The sequence below is a fragment of the Cnephaeus nilssonii genome (assembly GCF_951640355.1).
Source record: "Cnephaeus nilssonii genome assembly, chromosome: 20".
Taxonomy (NCBI): Eukaryota; Metazoa; Chordata; class Mammalia; order Chiroptera; family Vespertilionidae; genus Cnephaeus; species Cnephaeus nilssonii.
In genome coordinates this window covers 43,002,887-43,017,857 of record NC_137091.1, presented here as the reverse complement: position 1 = coordinate 43,017,857, position 14,971 = coordinate 43,002,887, and the positions used below count along the sequence as shown (strand labels likewise).

General features: G+C 57.3%; 1 protein-coding gene across 3 annotated transcripts in view; it reads right to left on the bottom strand.

The window, feature by feature from the left end:
• Positions 1-305: 305 nt before the first annotated feature.
• The window catches only part of ARHGAP35 (Rho GTPase activating protein 35), a 136,115-nt gene continuing 121,449 nt past the window's right edge, over positions 306-14,971 (bottom strand). For 2 of the 3 annotated variants that reach the window (XM_079800216.1, XM_079800217.1), the window contains exons 4-7: positions 13,780-13,857; positions 11,925-12,056; positions 5,348-5,453; positions 306-4,654 (exon numbers count right to left, since the gene is read on the bottom strand). In XM_079800216.1, coding sequence (XP_079656342.1) covers positions 4,297-4,654; positions 5,348-5,453; positions 11,925-12,056; positions 13,780-13,857 — 674 coding nt within the window. In that variant the 3' untranslated portion in view covers positions 306-4,296. Of the gene's footprint in view, positions 4,655-4,730; positions 5,265-5,308; positions 5,454-11,924; positions 12,057-13,779; positions 13,858-14,971 lie in introns of those variants that run through there. The other variant, XM_079800218.1, reaches the window with a different exon arrangement.

The following is a 14,971-nucleotide window of genomic DNA, read 5'->3' as shown; positions in this document are numbered from 1 at the left end:
CAGACTGGGCAGCCAACCCCCATCCTTGGAGGCCCGGTCCTGAGGGTCCCGAAGGGGGTGGGGACAGAGGCTACCTCCTTCCCTGCAGCCAGAGGGTCTGTGGGTGGGTACTGGGATAATCACCTGAAATAAACTACAACTGGTAGGTTTTGGGCAGCAGCCACTCTGCTAGAGCAGCACCGGCAAGTGCTGGGACAGCCCCGGGCGGAGGGGGAATGGTCCAGAAGCTCCCGTGGGCCGGCGCTGCCGGAAAGCCTCCCCTCCCTGCGGCCAGAGCCCGGCCCCTCTGCTCTGGGGCAGGGCCCAGGGAGGGCCGCCTTCAGTCTCTCAGGCCGGGTTTTACAAGACTGATTTATTAACTATGATACATATCACATAAGGCCTTTTCAGTTTTTACACCATTCCCATTGAGACAAGTACAATACTTTGTAGCAAATACATGATTTTAAAAAACAAAACCAAACAAAAACACCTCAGTCCGAGATGCCTCAGCCCTGGGTGGCGGCTGACCATGCACTAGTCGGGCCGGAGCCTCAACATACCCACGTGTTCAAAGAAAGTCTGGGAATTAAGCAAACGTTCCTAACACCAGCTAGAGGAGGTCTTGGTTAAAGCCCCTAAAGTACAAAGAAATAACTGTTATACTTTCTTTACATACAGTTCTCCACTTCGCTGCAAAACAGAATTTTGGGCACACGGCCAGACTACTAACACATTTCAATACCATTAATGTTTTTGTTTTTCTCAGGAAACTCAAAATATTTGTTAATCCAACATATAAAGATCATTTAACGTGAAAATACAGGTACCAGGAAAATAAGCTGGCAGCAGCACTGTTCCAGATCTTCAAACAAGGTTTATTCCCATAAAATTCAGACATTTCCTTTCTGTAAATGTACACAGGGAACATGATTCTCTTTATGCAAACAATAACTTACGCCGTCCCCACTACATGGAACGTGTGACATCACTGCGGTGTGAGCGCCGGCCGCCTCTGCCCCCGGGGACCGGCAGGCGGCCAGCTGGAAGGTGGCTCTGAGGGAAGAGCGAGTGGCCTTTCCCCTCACACCAGCCCCGCCCTGGAGCCACCCCAGCTGTGACTTAGGTGCCTGGCACACGGGCCTCAGGCCGTCCTCGCCCCCAAGAGGCAGTAAGTGGCTTGAACCTGCCAAGCAATGGGAGGGCAATGTCTGCACAGCGCTGACCACCCCCAGGGACAAGGCAGCGCCTCTGCGCTCTGGGCCATCCGAGGCCCCGTGCCCACCGCACCCCTGCACTAGAGGATGTGGCGCTGGTTCCTCGGCCACTGAGCATGCTCTCCCTAGGATACCCCCCCCCCCTGCCGTGTGTGCTCACAGGAGGGCGGGCAGGGTGCAGAGGAGAGGACTTTAGGTCACAAATGCTGCAGGTTGTATTCAAGTTTCAGGGCTGAGGCTGGAACACCCGTGACCTGGGGAAGGTCTCCCTCCAGCCTCCCATTCCTTCCGGAGCTCAGGGACAGGGCCCCCTGCTGCCCACCCTGGCACCTCCCGCTGGACCCTCCCAGAAGCCTGCTTCCCGGAAGCAGGGAGAGCCAGGCGGCGGGGTGCAGAGCGCACAGAGCAGTGCCGCGGGCTTCTCTTGGCATCCCTCCTCAAAACGCCGACGGGCATGCTGGCTGGACAGATGCTGACCCTGATGTGCAGCACAGCCCAGAATCCGGCAGACCCACAGCCACGCTCCTAGCCGTGGGACACCCCCCCCCCCCCCCGCAGCATTGCTGCCGCAGAACAAGGGCTGTCCGCCCCCTGCCCGGCGCCTCCACTCCTGTGGGCTGGCTGGGGAGAGAGCTGCTGGGGGACATGGACCAAGATATCCCTAGCTGACCCCTTCCAGCCAAGGCCAATTCCTGCCTGCCGCTCCCTCAATTCTGAGCGCTGTGGGTTGCAATCCATTTAAGGCAGTTCCCAACATGCACCCCAACTCTCCCTCCTGGGGCCCCTCCGAGAGCCCATTTGGTGTGAAGGCAGACCTCCGACTGGAACTTAGAACCACCAAGAAATGTCCTCGAGCCCGTCAGCCTGGAGAAGCAGAGGAGCTAAAGGGTTAGCAGAGCCAATGGAAACAGGAAACCATGGAGCCGCCTGCACACCTTCAGAGCCCGGCGGACAGAGGCCCCGTGAGGGGGCCTGCAGTGGCTCCCTCCACAGGGCGAGCATGAAGCAGTCGCTCCTTCTGTCTGAGGTGCCTCAGGAATGGGGCGGCGTGGGCAGGCAGGAGTGTGGGGGCTGCTGAGTGCCTGGTGCAGGGCCGAGGTTGCAATGGGAGGGAACCAAGCTCCTTTTGTTAGTCCACACGGGACAGTGGCTCCAGGCCACCCTCACGGTTCCCTTTAACCACATCCAGTACCTTGAAGGGCTGACTGGGAGCAGGTGAGGTGCCCTAGGAAAAGGGAGACGTGAATTCCATGGAGGATTCCTGCACTCGCCCGGGGGTCCGGTCTGCTGACCTGGGTGAAGACTGGACCCTGCCGTCGCCTTCCTGCCCACCCGACCCGAGGCACGGGCACAGCACCCCCACCAGGAGAGGACACACCGCCCTCCATTTACACAGAACAGACGTGTACCTGGGGTTTGCTTTTTGACTTGTGTTCTTGGAGGGGTAAACTCACAGGGGTCAGCCGGTCACCCCAAGCCCCTAGTGTGCCGCACAGGAAGCACACACAGAAGTGCCCAGCTTACCCAGAGGAAGTCAGTGAGCAAGGGCCTGCCCCCCTCCGCTGCCAACAGGGAGCGTTTGGGGCTGGGGTGGCTGGACATGGTTCCGAGGTCACCCCCAGCTGAGGTGGCCCAGGGCATGCTCGAATATACCACAGGTGCTGCTTAAAGTGCAAAGAGACCCGGAGGACTGGGTGGCACGGGGGCCCTCTCCACACACCTCGGGTACCTTAGTGTCGGGCTTCTCCACTGCAGGAGTGGGGGCAGCCGTAGGGGCTGCCGTGCTGTGGGGCAGAGGTGGTGTGAGAAGGTCCTCCCAGGGGCCAGGGGGCTGAGGGGAAGGCCACGGGAGGGGGGGTGTGTGACAGACGGGCACGGTGCTCTGGTGACTGATGGCTTTTGTGCCTGTGGCTCCTCGGGCCTGCTGGCCCTGGGAGCATGAAGGATGCATGTGGGCAGCAAATCACCACACCCTGCCCTCTTCCCACAAGCAGCGCTGCTGGCGGCATTCGATGGCCCAGGATGAAAACAACTCCCCTTCAACACCAAACACACTGAACCAACCCCCAGAGGCACCCTGCACCCTCAGCTGTCCCCTCCCTCACAGGCGTACCACTCCCCCCACGCACACGCACACGCACACACGCACACAGTAGTGTTTCCATAGTACTGTAGTGTATCCGAAGGCAGACCAAGTTCCAGGCTGGTCTGCTGGTCTCCCCGCTCCGCCCACTAAGGGCTAAACCATCTTTCGGGGAAGGGGGACCTGGTGACAGTGAGACCCCAACCGGCTCTCAGGCTGTCAGCCCCGGCTCCTGGCTTTGCTGCCAGAGAAGGGCCACCTTCCCCCTGCTGCCTCTCGGAGGGGCGGGAGGAGAGCTGAATCGGAGGTCTGCGGTTTTCTTCTGGTAGTGTCTTCCTTGTTCTTTTTAACCATCATTGGACTTTCCCAGTTTCCTTCCAGTGTTCGTTGGCCGCAGAGGGAAGGCATCCCAAAGCCCGTGAAGGGTGGCGGGCCGGAGGGGAAAGCTGCGCTCCCTGATCCAGGCACAAAGCTCCTCCCTCAGCACTGCACCTGGGGTGGCAGCGCCCTGTCCCACATGTTCCCAAGGAGGACGCTGGACAGGCATATAGGAGGGAAGAGACAGACGGGAAGTGTTCTCCGGGGTCGCTAGCCCTGCCCTGGGGTGGCCTGCATCTCGGAACCTCCTCCTTCCGCCGTCCAAGGCCAGGGCTGTCCAAGCACTGGGCGATGCACCAAGGCCAGTGTGTGCGGGCAGGCGGGCCAGGGAGCAGTGAACGGATGAGGGCACTGGGGCTGCTGCCGGACAAGTCCAGTCCTCCAAGGGGTCCGTGACAGGGTGGGGCCACCGGGCCACTGCCTGTAGCCAGCCCCAGGGCTGAGAGCTGGGCCTGGGGCGTCTGACAGCCTAGCCTCTGGTGGACTGCCGGCTAGTGCTACCACTGAGGTTCTGAGAAGGTGACAGGGCAGAGGGGACACCCTGCCCACCCCTGCCCAGCGGACCTGGCTGTGTACAAGGCCAAAGGCCACCTTACCGAAGAGAGAAGACAGTTTCCTTTTGCCCCAGAACTTGGTGACTCACAGCGTGTGCTCAGCTTGAAGCTGGGAGGGCAGCAGTGGCTGCATCGGGGACTGGGGGGTGGGTGGAGGCGACTGGGGGGGTGATGGCTGGCTGGCGATGGGTGTGGAGGTGAGAAAGGGCACGGTGGAAGCCACGGCGGAGGGGGAGCTGGGCGTGGCGCCGGGAGGCTCGCTGATGGGCCGATTGTAGAAGAAGAAAGGGCACTGCTGGATGAAGAGCTCGATGATTGTCTGATAGGTCCGCGTGGCCGTGAGCGCGTCCATGGTGCTGAAGTCAGGCCTCATCAAGGTGGGCCAGAAGCAGATGGAGAGGTTCTCACTGGTCATGAGATTCACCTTGTTGTTGTGGCTGACTCTGTAGGTGATACCAAATTCACGGTCAGAGCTCTGAGGGACAGTGGGCCCCACCTGAGGCTCTGTGCCCTGCCCCATCTCATGTGTACGCCCTGGTCACTGTCACCGGCTGTCTGTCCTGCCTGCCCTGTCCTCTGCTCCAGTGTCCCCACATGGCAAGCCCCCGGGGGTGGCTCTGAGGCCCTGGCTCATGGGAGGCCCCCCACAAGCCTTGGGGTGAATAGACTGCCTCCAGGACTCTTGCCCAGACCACCAAAGGGGGTGACAATGCTCTGGCTGTGCAGAGACAGGGAGTGTGCCCCAAGCCAGAGCTCCCTATAACAGCAGCGCCAAGATGAAAGCTAGGTCTGCCTGGAACAGACGTGTTTGTGGGTGAATGTGGGACCTACGCCGTGACCAGGTTTCCTGCCCTCACTGACGGGGGCTGCTTTCCCAGTGCACCCGTGTGGCGCGGTGCTGGGTCACACACCAAGGACACGAACACTGGAGAGAGGACTTCGCACACTCGGGGCCACGTGGGCCTCTCCCAGACAGAACCAGGCTGGGCCTGAGCCCGAAGTGCCCCCGGGGGAGGCGGACCAGCACCCCTGCAGCTGGGTTGGGGACGGAGCCTCGCTCAGCCTTTCTGCTGCTCACTGGCCCTGACGGGCGGTGCCTGCGGAGAAAAGACCGAACAGCAAGCCCCGCGACGTACTTGTTCAGGTGGGAGATGACGTATTTGAAGACTTCGTGGTTTTCCTTTGGAAACTTCTTGAGTACTTCCTTGAGGGCATGCAACTTTTGCTCTCGGTCGTTGATTTCTGAGGAAAGAGAAAACCAAAGACTTCCGTGGCCGAGGCTGGGTGTTCTGGGGCTCAAAGCGGACCCTGGTCCCGGACAGCTCCCGAACCAGTGTGCTGGCGCCACCAAGGGTGTGCTGCGTCGGACCGTCTCTGAGGGAAGCCCAGGGCTTTGAGGAAGGCCAGCCCATCTTCCCCGGAGCCTGTGCCAAGGCGCACACCTGGCAGTGGCTCGGGCCCTGGGGCCGGGCCCACCTCTGGGTCCCAGGCGCCCGCTGAAGGGGAGCACTGTGCGCCTGGAGCTTCCTGGCCCCCACCACCCGAGACTCAAGGATGCAAAGAGACTCCACCATAAAGAACACTATTCTTTGCTCATCTGGTTGCCCCTGGAGACAGGCATCTCAACGCAGAAAGCCCGCTTGCTTCCTGACCAGACGGGGAGTGCTGCCACCCGCCCACGCCAACCGACTGTCTGGGGAGGGAGTTTGTCACAAAAGCAGGGCTCTGTCCTTTCCTGGAGCCACAGGGACCCTCCGCACATCTCCCTATAGGAAGAGCCGACGGAAACAGTGGGGGATTCTCATGCAGTCCCTCCAAGGGTCTACATCCCCCCACCCCGCCTGCCTTAGCCCATCATGAAATCCTAATGTGCTAGGAGAGAACACAAGCTCACTAGGATGAAACGCGGAACCCAGGCCAGGCCTGCTCCAGTCACCCCCACAAGCCTATGAGGCAGGGCTGTCCCCATGGCAAGGATGAGGAATCTGAGGCGCAGAGCGGTTGCAGGACCTGAGGGGGACCACTGCGCTCCCTGGGGCTGGGAGAGCCACCCGGGGCCAGCGAGGCAAAAGGGAAAAGGGCCAGAGCCCCTGGGGAGCCAGGACAGGTTCTCTGAGCGCGGGAGGGTGTCCCGGGGCTACTCCAGGGCTCAGCGCTCACAGCAGGGTTGTCCCAGGAAGAATGGCAGCTGTCCCACAATGAGGGTTGTGGGGGTGGCTGGATGGGGGTCCATTAAGAAATACGATGGTTCCTCGTTGGTTTGGGAGCACAAGCTCCTTTGCCAGGCAGGAGAGCACCAGCCCCTCCTCACAAATAAGCCACGCACAAGCCTGCCCGAACTGGAGGCTGGCGGACTCCCAACCCCCGTGTGCTTTAGGAAGCCCGAGGGTCAGGCTGGGGCAGCGCTGGAGAAGTCTGGCTCAAGCTAGACTTGGAAGAAGATGGAACAGAAACAGCCGGCTGGGAAGGCGGGAGGTGCAGAGAGAACCTGCTGGGAAGTCCTGACCCACATGGTCCTGGGTGCGAATTCTGCCTCGGACACCAAGCAGCTGTGTGACTTTGGGGAAGTGACACATCCGAGTCACTTGTGTGTAAAGGGCTGATGACAGTGCCCCCCTCACTTGGCGAAGACACCCCGTGAAGAGCTCAGACAAGAAGCACCTGGAAGCTAGTCTGACTTTCAGAAAACCAGTGACGGGAAGCTGCGGAGATGGGCAGGACGAGCTGTCGAGAGCGCTTGCTGGCAGGCCAACGAGCATGAAACTGGGTAAATTTTTTGACTTGCAAGTGACTTGATAAAAATACACATTTTGTGAACATTTGCCTGTTAGAAAATGACCAAAAACAAAACAAACAAAAAAATAAAAAGCCCACAGAAACGAATTATGTGGGGCCATTATCAGCTTCATTTCTCTGAACCCAAGATTTATTTTAAGGGTTCAACCTCAAGGGCACACTTTGTCTCTGGCCTTGAGTTTCAAGAAAGTTTCCTTAGAAACAGTAAGCGGCCCCCGGAGGAGGAGCGTGTGTACGGCGGTCTCACACACAGCTGAGCGCTGTGACGGGGCTCCCTCAGCCGCAGCACCTTCACCTCAGGCAGCCGCACCCGCCTGCTGGCTGGAGGCAGGAAACGGGGCTGGCAAGGCCACCGTCTGCCCTGGATGCCCCTCCTTCCTATCCGCTGAGCAACAAGGAGGGTTGCTTCCTCTCTCTTCCTTGGGGAAAAGGAGGGGGCAGGGTGGGGTTCACCGAGCCTGCTTTGATAGTAATTGTGGACCACACCCAGGAATGCCAACCTCCTTCCTGACCCCGTGAGGCGCCCAACGAGGACCGCCATGGCCCCTCCCTGTGCTCCCCTCCTTCTCCCACTAGCTTCGCGGCGCAGGTGTCCAGGATGCTGAGAGCGTCAAGTGAGTGGCGGGAGGAGCAGGGAGGCCACAAAGGAGAGCAACAGGAAGTCTCCCAGCGCAAAGCCTGGCCCTGCATCTGCCACACGAACAGCAAGGCCCGTCTTGCTGATGTCCTCTGACTCGACCTTGTTCACTTCCCTCAGTGCCAAGGGGTCGACTCCAGGCTCACACCGGCAGCCTTTCCACGCCAGCCCGGCCCCAGTGACTGCTGGCTCTGGGCGGGCCGCAGCGCTGGCCGGGGATTTCGGCTGCTTCCGTGCAGCCCTCACCACCACCTGAGTGAAGGGGGGCTGGGTTCACCCCACAGGCTGGCTAAGCAAACCTGCTCAAGAGGCAATGCCAAGGGCACACGGCTGGTGCGGGGAGGAGGGGAGGGTCCCAGGCTGTCTCCCGGCCAGCACACCTGCTCTGGATCACCTGCCTTCCACCCACTGCAGTGCCCCCTCCGACTTCACTAATCCTCTTCGGGGTGGGGGGTGGTAGTTAGAGGGTTTGGGCCCCCCAAGCTAACACACCACTCTTTTGAAATCAGGTGTCAGGTGAAAGCAAGACACTCTAGGAGAGGCAAGACAAAGTCTGGACACAGACCAGGCAACTTAGAACAACTGAGACCACAGGACTCAGGAGGAAGAGGAGGGGACCGCCAGAGACCACCGCGGACCTCAGAGACTAGCTCATCACTCCCTCCCGCCAGACAGATAAACCTCGGCTCAAAGAAGTAAAAATACTGGTCTAAGCTCACACACATTGGTGCCAGGGACCCTGATCTCAAACACCAGTCCTGCTTTGGTTGTGCCACTCTGCTGCCATCTTTGCCAACCAGGCTCTAGGCTTGGATCTGCTGTGCCCAATAGTGCCTAGAGGAAATTCCTTGATGACCTTTGACCACCTGGCACACTGGCACCACCAGAAGAGGACAACACCCAGCTCAGGGCCACACCCCTCAGTGAGGCATGCAGGCACACCCGTGTGCAGCCCCCACCTTTCCCGCAAGTGGGAAATGACTCCAGGGTGCCCTCCTGGAGGCTAAGCCCGCAATAGCCTGCTCAGTGTCCTACCAGACCGAGGCAGGGACCGGCACGTGCTAGGAGGTGAGGGACAACCCCATGCTCTTAAGCAGCTATCTGGACAGACAAGAGGAAGCAGGATCCCAGGATGAGCAATGTCGCATGTGAGTAAGAGCCCAGTGAGCAGCGGGGCTGGTCCGCCTGGCGACCGGGCCAGTCTGTCGGTCAGTATCTGCGGCCCTGTGTGGTTTCACCTGTAAATGGGATGGTGGGGTGGTGAGCTACATCCTGAACCATTTTGGGTCACACATCCCTTGGACAATCTGATGAAAGCTACTGGTCTTCTCTATGGACTGAAATGTGCACACGGGTCTCGCCTGCAGTTATAGGTCCCTGGAGTCAAAGGTCCTTAGTCAGAACCTCCGCACTGAGATGGAGCCAGCTGCCGGGCTCCTTCCGGCACAGAAAGACATAGGTCAGTGCCTGTGCGGCACTGGGTGCACCAGAGGGGTTCCAGACAGGTGGTGGGGGGCCACGCGTATTGTGGGAGGTAAAGGAGAAGGTGTGGAGCAAGAATAATTGATGACACTTTTTGAATGCTGAGGTGAGGTGTGAGGAGATGGAATGGGGAAGACAAAGCTGTTTCTCTGCCTCATGCCACCTCTTCCATGAAGTCCTCTCCCTTACTCCCTCCACACTGCCTTTTCTGTATTTCTAGCTCAGCTGGCTTCATTCTGCCTGGCAAACGGCTTACATGTGCACGCGGGGAGGGCAGGGACAATGTCTCACCACCGAAGGTCAAGCCTCAGCTTGCCACTCCCTAGCGGTATGCTGTTCTTCATTTCTCAATCTCCCACACATCACCTTGAACGTGGTAGAAAGATGACTGGTGAATAATCACAAAAATCTCTATTTTGTGGGCGCATTTTCAGCATGTTCAATATTGTGAAATTATGGAGCTAACAAAACAATTTGATAGTGACCTTGGTATTTGCTGTAATGGGATCTGAAACCATTTGCAAGCCCTGAATACACACAGACACAACAGTTCTTAGGTATTAAGAGGAAAGAGCTGGTCAAGTTGATGTTGCCATGGAAACCCAGCCAGGCTGGGAACAGCTACTTTGGGGCTTGAGAATCTTTGTTCCATGCCCCTGAACACTAACTTTGGCACTGCCCGGTGGCTGTCTCTGGCTTAGTTAGCCACCCGACACACACAGCCCCACCCTCCCCTCAGCGGGCTTTGGCTGTTGGAGGTGCCAGGTCACTCCCCGCAACCAGGTTCAAGACAGAGCCCCGCTGACCAGCGGGGGCAGGAAGCACAATAGGAAGGGGAAGCAGAAACCTCCACCCTTTTCCAGGCTGCAGTGGCAGCAAGAAGCTCCCTTCCTCAGCAATGGACGCTGCGGAAGCTGCTGTAGGAAGGGCAGCTGATTCCCTATCAATAACACCTCCCTCTCCTGCTCTCCGCACCCCCCCCAACCAAAAAAATGCTATGTCAGCAATTCCCACAGAAACAATGGGATTCTGTTGGGTGCCAGGACTCTACTAGCCTCTAGATGGCGCCAAGTCAAGACAAATGCCGACAGGAATTCCCCTAGCTCCCAGCAAGCTGGGTACCAGCCCAGGCCTCCTCTCCCTAACTTCAGCCCAGGCTGAAAGAAAGCTGGCTCCAGTGGAGATTTCCTATGTGTTTCACACCAGGGATTACTGGGAGGACCTCTATCAGGGCGCAGGATCAAAGAAGAAGGGGACACCTGTCCCCACCCCCTAAGTCATCTGGAGAAACCCAACTCCTGTCCTGAGAAGGCAGATGGGGAAGAAGGCCAGATGAGCGATGACGGCCTCAGAACTCTGCCCATCCCTGGTGGGCTTGGACAGGATTAGGAGCGATAAACAGCATTAATCTGCCAAGACCACGTGGATAAAACATGGTGAGGGCAGCACCCAGGTGTGGAAACACATCAGGGGTGCAGACCATGGGAAGGAGACGCAGGGCCCTGCGCCTGCAGCAGTCAGGTCCTGACGGGCACCTCCACAGCGCAGGGGTGGCCTCCGCCCGCACCTCTAGTCACTGAAGCCACTACGAGTCCGTGACCCAGAACTTAAAGCTCTGCTGGGTTTAGACCTCCCTCCAATTTCTGTCCACACCAGCCTTGTGAGTCAACTGTGCTGGCTTAAAACTCCCTCTTCTCAGTCCTGCTAGTGTGGCTCAGTGGTTGAGTGCTGACCCATAAACTGAGAGGTCACCGGTTTGATTCCCAGTACGGGATGTGCAGGAGGCAGCCGATTAATGATTCTCTCTCATCCATGTTTCTATCTCTCTATTCCACTCCCTTCCCCTCTCTCTAAAATCAATTAGAAACCCCCCAGAAAACAAACAAAAAATACCCTCCCTCTTTCGAGTTGGGCAGTGACAAGATGAAACTAATGTCCTGGGGTCCGAGAAACATGGCACCCCTTGGTCACTGGCAAAGACACCCCCTTCTGCTGCAGAGCGATGGCTGCTGGGGGCTTTGGTCTACCAGAGTACAAGCTAGGAAGGCTGCCTCTGGCTAAAAAGGGTAGAACGTGCTGCACATGGGAAGCTCCAAGAGGTCAGGTCCCCTCGGCCGAACTACACCAAGTCCAGGAAAGGCTGCCCAGTGGGAAGGCCCTGCCTGAGAGAGGCAGGCCAGGGCAGGAGCAGCTGCCAGGGCAGGCGCATAGCATGCAAAGATGGCCCTTCAAACAAGGTGCTAACTTGCTGTAGCCCCAAGAGATCATCTAGCCGGGGCCATTGGCCCTGGCCCTTTCCCTCAGAGGCTGGCTGATAGGAGGAGAGGCGTGAGCCAGAGGCAGCGAATGGAAAGTAACACCTACCTCTTAACAGGGCCTGTTGGAGCCCCACCTCTGTACCTTTCCTAATCTCATTTCATAAACAGGAGTAGGGACAGCAACATAGAAAACGGAGGGTCAGAGAACATCACAATATGCACAAGCAAAGGAGCACGGATTCAATCCGAATTTGACACCCAAACTAGGCTCTTAACTCGTGGAGTTTGGGGGGACCCCCAGAGAAGAACCTCTGGTCTACAAAGACAGGAGCCTCATTTGCAAGTCCCTTTGATGTCATCTTGTTAGTTCCCTTTCCTTATGTCCTTTAAATCTCAGCTCCAAGAGCCACAGTGCCCGCCCCCGAGGGCAGGACCCATTCTTATGGTGCTGCTCCCCTCCCCTCTCCCTCAGTGTGCCCAACGCAGTCAGGCTGGGGTGCTGCCAGGGGCCCACGAGCAGGCTGGGTTGCCGGTACTCACTGTGCGCCTCCACCAGATCAACCTGCATGTTGTAGGGGACCAGGGGGTCAGGCAGCTCTGAGAAAAAGCTCTTCATGGCACCAGCCACCGTGTTCACTGTAAAGTCCTTCTCTGCCAAGTCCAGGTTGTGGTCTGAAAGGAAGTTGGAAGAGTGAGGCCAAGTCGATCTAAGCCGTGCAGAAGCAAAAGGAAACCCTGTGCTTGGGGGAAGTCAGAGAGACCTTGAGGACCCTGGGGGGCTGCCCAGGGCTGGCCTGGAGCCTGGGCAGGGCCTCAGGATTACCACAGACTAGACAGGAGCATCCCTGGTGCTGCTAAAAGAAGGTTCTCAGATTCGCAAAGGCTGACAGCCAACACCTCCTTCCAAGGTCACCCCGTGAGTAGGAGCCGCACCCCCTTCTGTGCCATCCAGTTAGCTCCCTATGTCCGCCTGGATGTGTTGCTCCCTCTTCCTAACATCCATCCCTCTACGGGGAGAAAGGAAGGGGGCTTTCCTAAAAAGCGGGCTCACTTTTCCTGGTGGGTTGCAAACATATTACCAACAATCTTGAGCATTGTCACCTCAAGAAATTCAATAAAAAAGAAAACAACCTACAATAATCTTGATTGCTGCCCCCATCTTCATCCCTTATGATGGTAGGACAGACAGACTTGTTCTTTTCCCTCTGGCCCCTCACAGCTTATGACCCCACTGACCTCTGTCTCTAGTTTTTCTTTTCAGACTTGACTGCACTCCTGATTTGTAAGAAATCATCGACTGATAGTCATTAGCTGTTCCGATTTTGGGGGCATAAGCTGTGTTACAGATTCTTGTATATTCGGTACAAGTGCTCACCCAAGGGCGTGGCGATACCCTCATTTGGACCTCATGCTTCCTAGCCCAAAAGACGAACATGTGTCCCTTCTCTCGTGTCACCTCTCCCCACGGGCCGCTGCAGAGACCGACTGCGGTGTTGCAGTGCGATGGCCCCAGTGCTTGGGCAGGCAGCCTGCTCCCGGCTGGGCACTGGCAGCTGCTCTGTCACGCAGCCCGCACAGGCTCCTGGCTTCTGAGCCTGGCGTGGTCCCCTCGGCCCAGCCGTGCGTTTAGCCTAACCCTACTTTGATCCTTCGGTTACCTTCTCCCTGGCAGTGACATCTGAGAACTGGGATTGCTTTGGCTCATCTGCTGCTGGCGCTGGTGGGTGAGACTCCTCGTCCACAGAATGCTCAGTGCTAAGAGGCAGAGTCCTGCCGAGGGTTGGGGTGAAATAGATTTGGCCTCTCAGAGCTGCCCTAGCTTAGGAGATGGGAGTCCCGCTAAGATCAAGTCTAATTCATGAGAGTCCAGCTTTAGAAGCCTGAGTCCCAAGGCTCAGCTAATCACAAAATGTTCCCTTGCTTTCTGTCTCGTGCAGGGACTCTGTGAAGGGCACTCCTTTGTGGGAAGGGGCCCTGGCAAAATAAGTTTGTCTTCTCAACCCAACAGTGTATCATGTGCACGCACTGACGCCTGCATGGCCCAGGCCCAGGGAAGCAAGGCCCTTCGGTGGTGAATGAGGCATGTGCCAGGGTGACCCGGAACAGAGCCTGCGGGAGGTGACGGGCTGACACAGGCTTGGCAGGGGGATGTTTCCGTTTGCTGACAGGGCCTGTTCCTCCGCCGTGGCAGTGTGACCATGGAGGCGATACTAACTGGGGCCAAATGCTTTCTCTTCCTCCATCACCAAGCCACACCCCTTGCTCTGGGCTGTGTGTGGCAGGAGCACCCCCAGGGCTGAACTGCAGCTCCCTCAAGGGGCTCCATTGGCAGTTTGGCTGTCGTGGTCGCCTGGACTGCCTCCGGCCTCCGATGCTCAGCAGGCGGTGGCCTTACCTTGATCAAACTGTCTCTGCAGACTCTCCATCTCTGACTTGTTCCCGCTGACCCGGTAGATGCCTTCAGTGCTCAGTCCTGAGGAGAAACAAGCAGGTGTCTTAGGTGCAGGCAGTGGAGAGCAGAGACTGAGGGGGACACTCGAGGAGAGCATGAGGCACCTTCCATGAGAGGGGAAAGGGCTAAAGCAATTTCCTAGATACTTCAACCTATTTCCCCCATATTCTTTTTACTAGAGGCCCGGTGCACAAAATTTGTGCACGTGTGTACGTGTGTGTGTGTGTGTGTGTGTGTGTGTGTGTGTGTGTGTGTACCTCAGCCCAGCCTGCACCTTCTCCAATCTGGGACCCCTTGAGGGCAGTTGAACATCCCTCTCACAATCCAGGACTGCTGGCTCCCAACTGCTCACCTGCCTGCCTTCCCGATTGCCCCTAACCGCTTCTGCCTGCCAGCCTGATCACCCCCTAACCACTCCCCTGCCAGCTTGATTGCCCCTATCTGCCCTTCCCTGCAGGCCCGGTCGCCCCCAACTTCCCTCCTCTGCCGGCCTGGTCACCCCTAACTGCCCTCCCCTGCAGGCTTGATTGCCCCCAACTTCCCTCCCTTGCAGGCCTGGTCCCTCCCAACTGCCCTCCCCTGCTGGCCATCTTGTGTCCACATGGGGGTAGCCATCTTGTGTGTTGGAGTGATGGTCAATTTGCATATTACTCTTTTATTAGATAGGATTCCCCATTGATTTTTAGAGAGTGGAAGAGAGGATGGAAGGGGGAGAGAGTGGGGAAGAGAGAAACATCAATGTGAGACACACATGACTAGTTACCTCTTGTACACCCCCCAACCGGGGCCAGGGATCAAACCTGCAACAACCCAGGTACATGCTCTTGACCGGGAATTGAACCCTCGACCCTTCACAGTGTGCAGGTCAATGCTCTAACCACTTAGACACACCAGCCAAGGTCCCCATATTCTTTTTCACTTAAAAATTTAAAAATACTTGATTTTGAAAAAATCAAAATAATATAGAAATACATCAGCCAAAGATAATTTTGTCCAGTTTGATGTATACTCTTGAATTTTATTATTTTTTTTAACAAAAGGGAGATAATATTCTCTTAACCTACTTTTCACTTTCATGTTGTGAACTTACTCTAGTCATTAAATATTCTTATTTTTTTACAATATGATTTTAAAG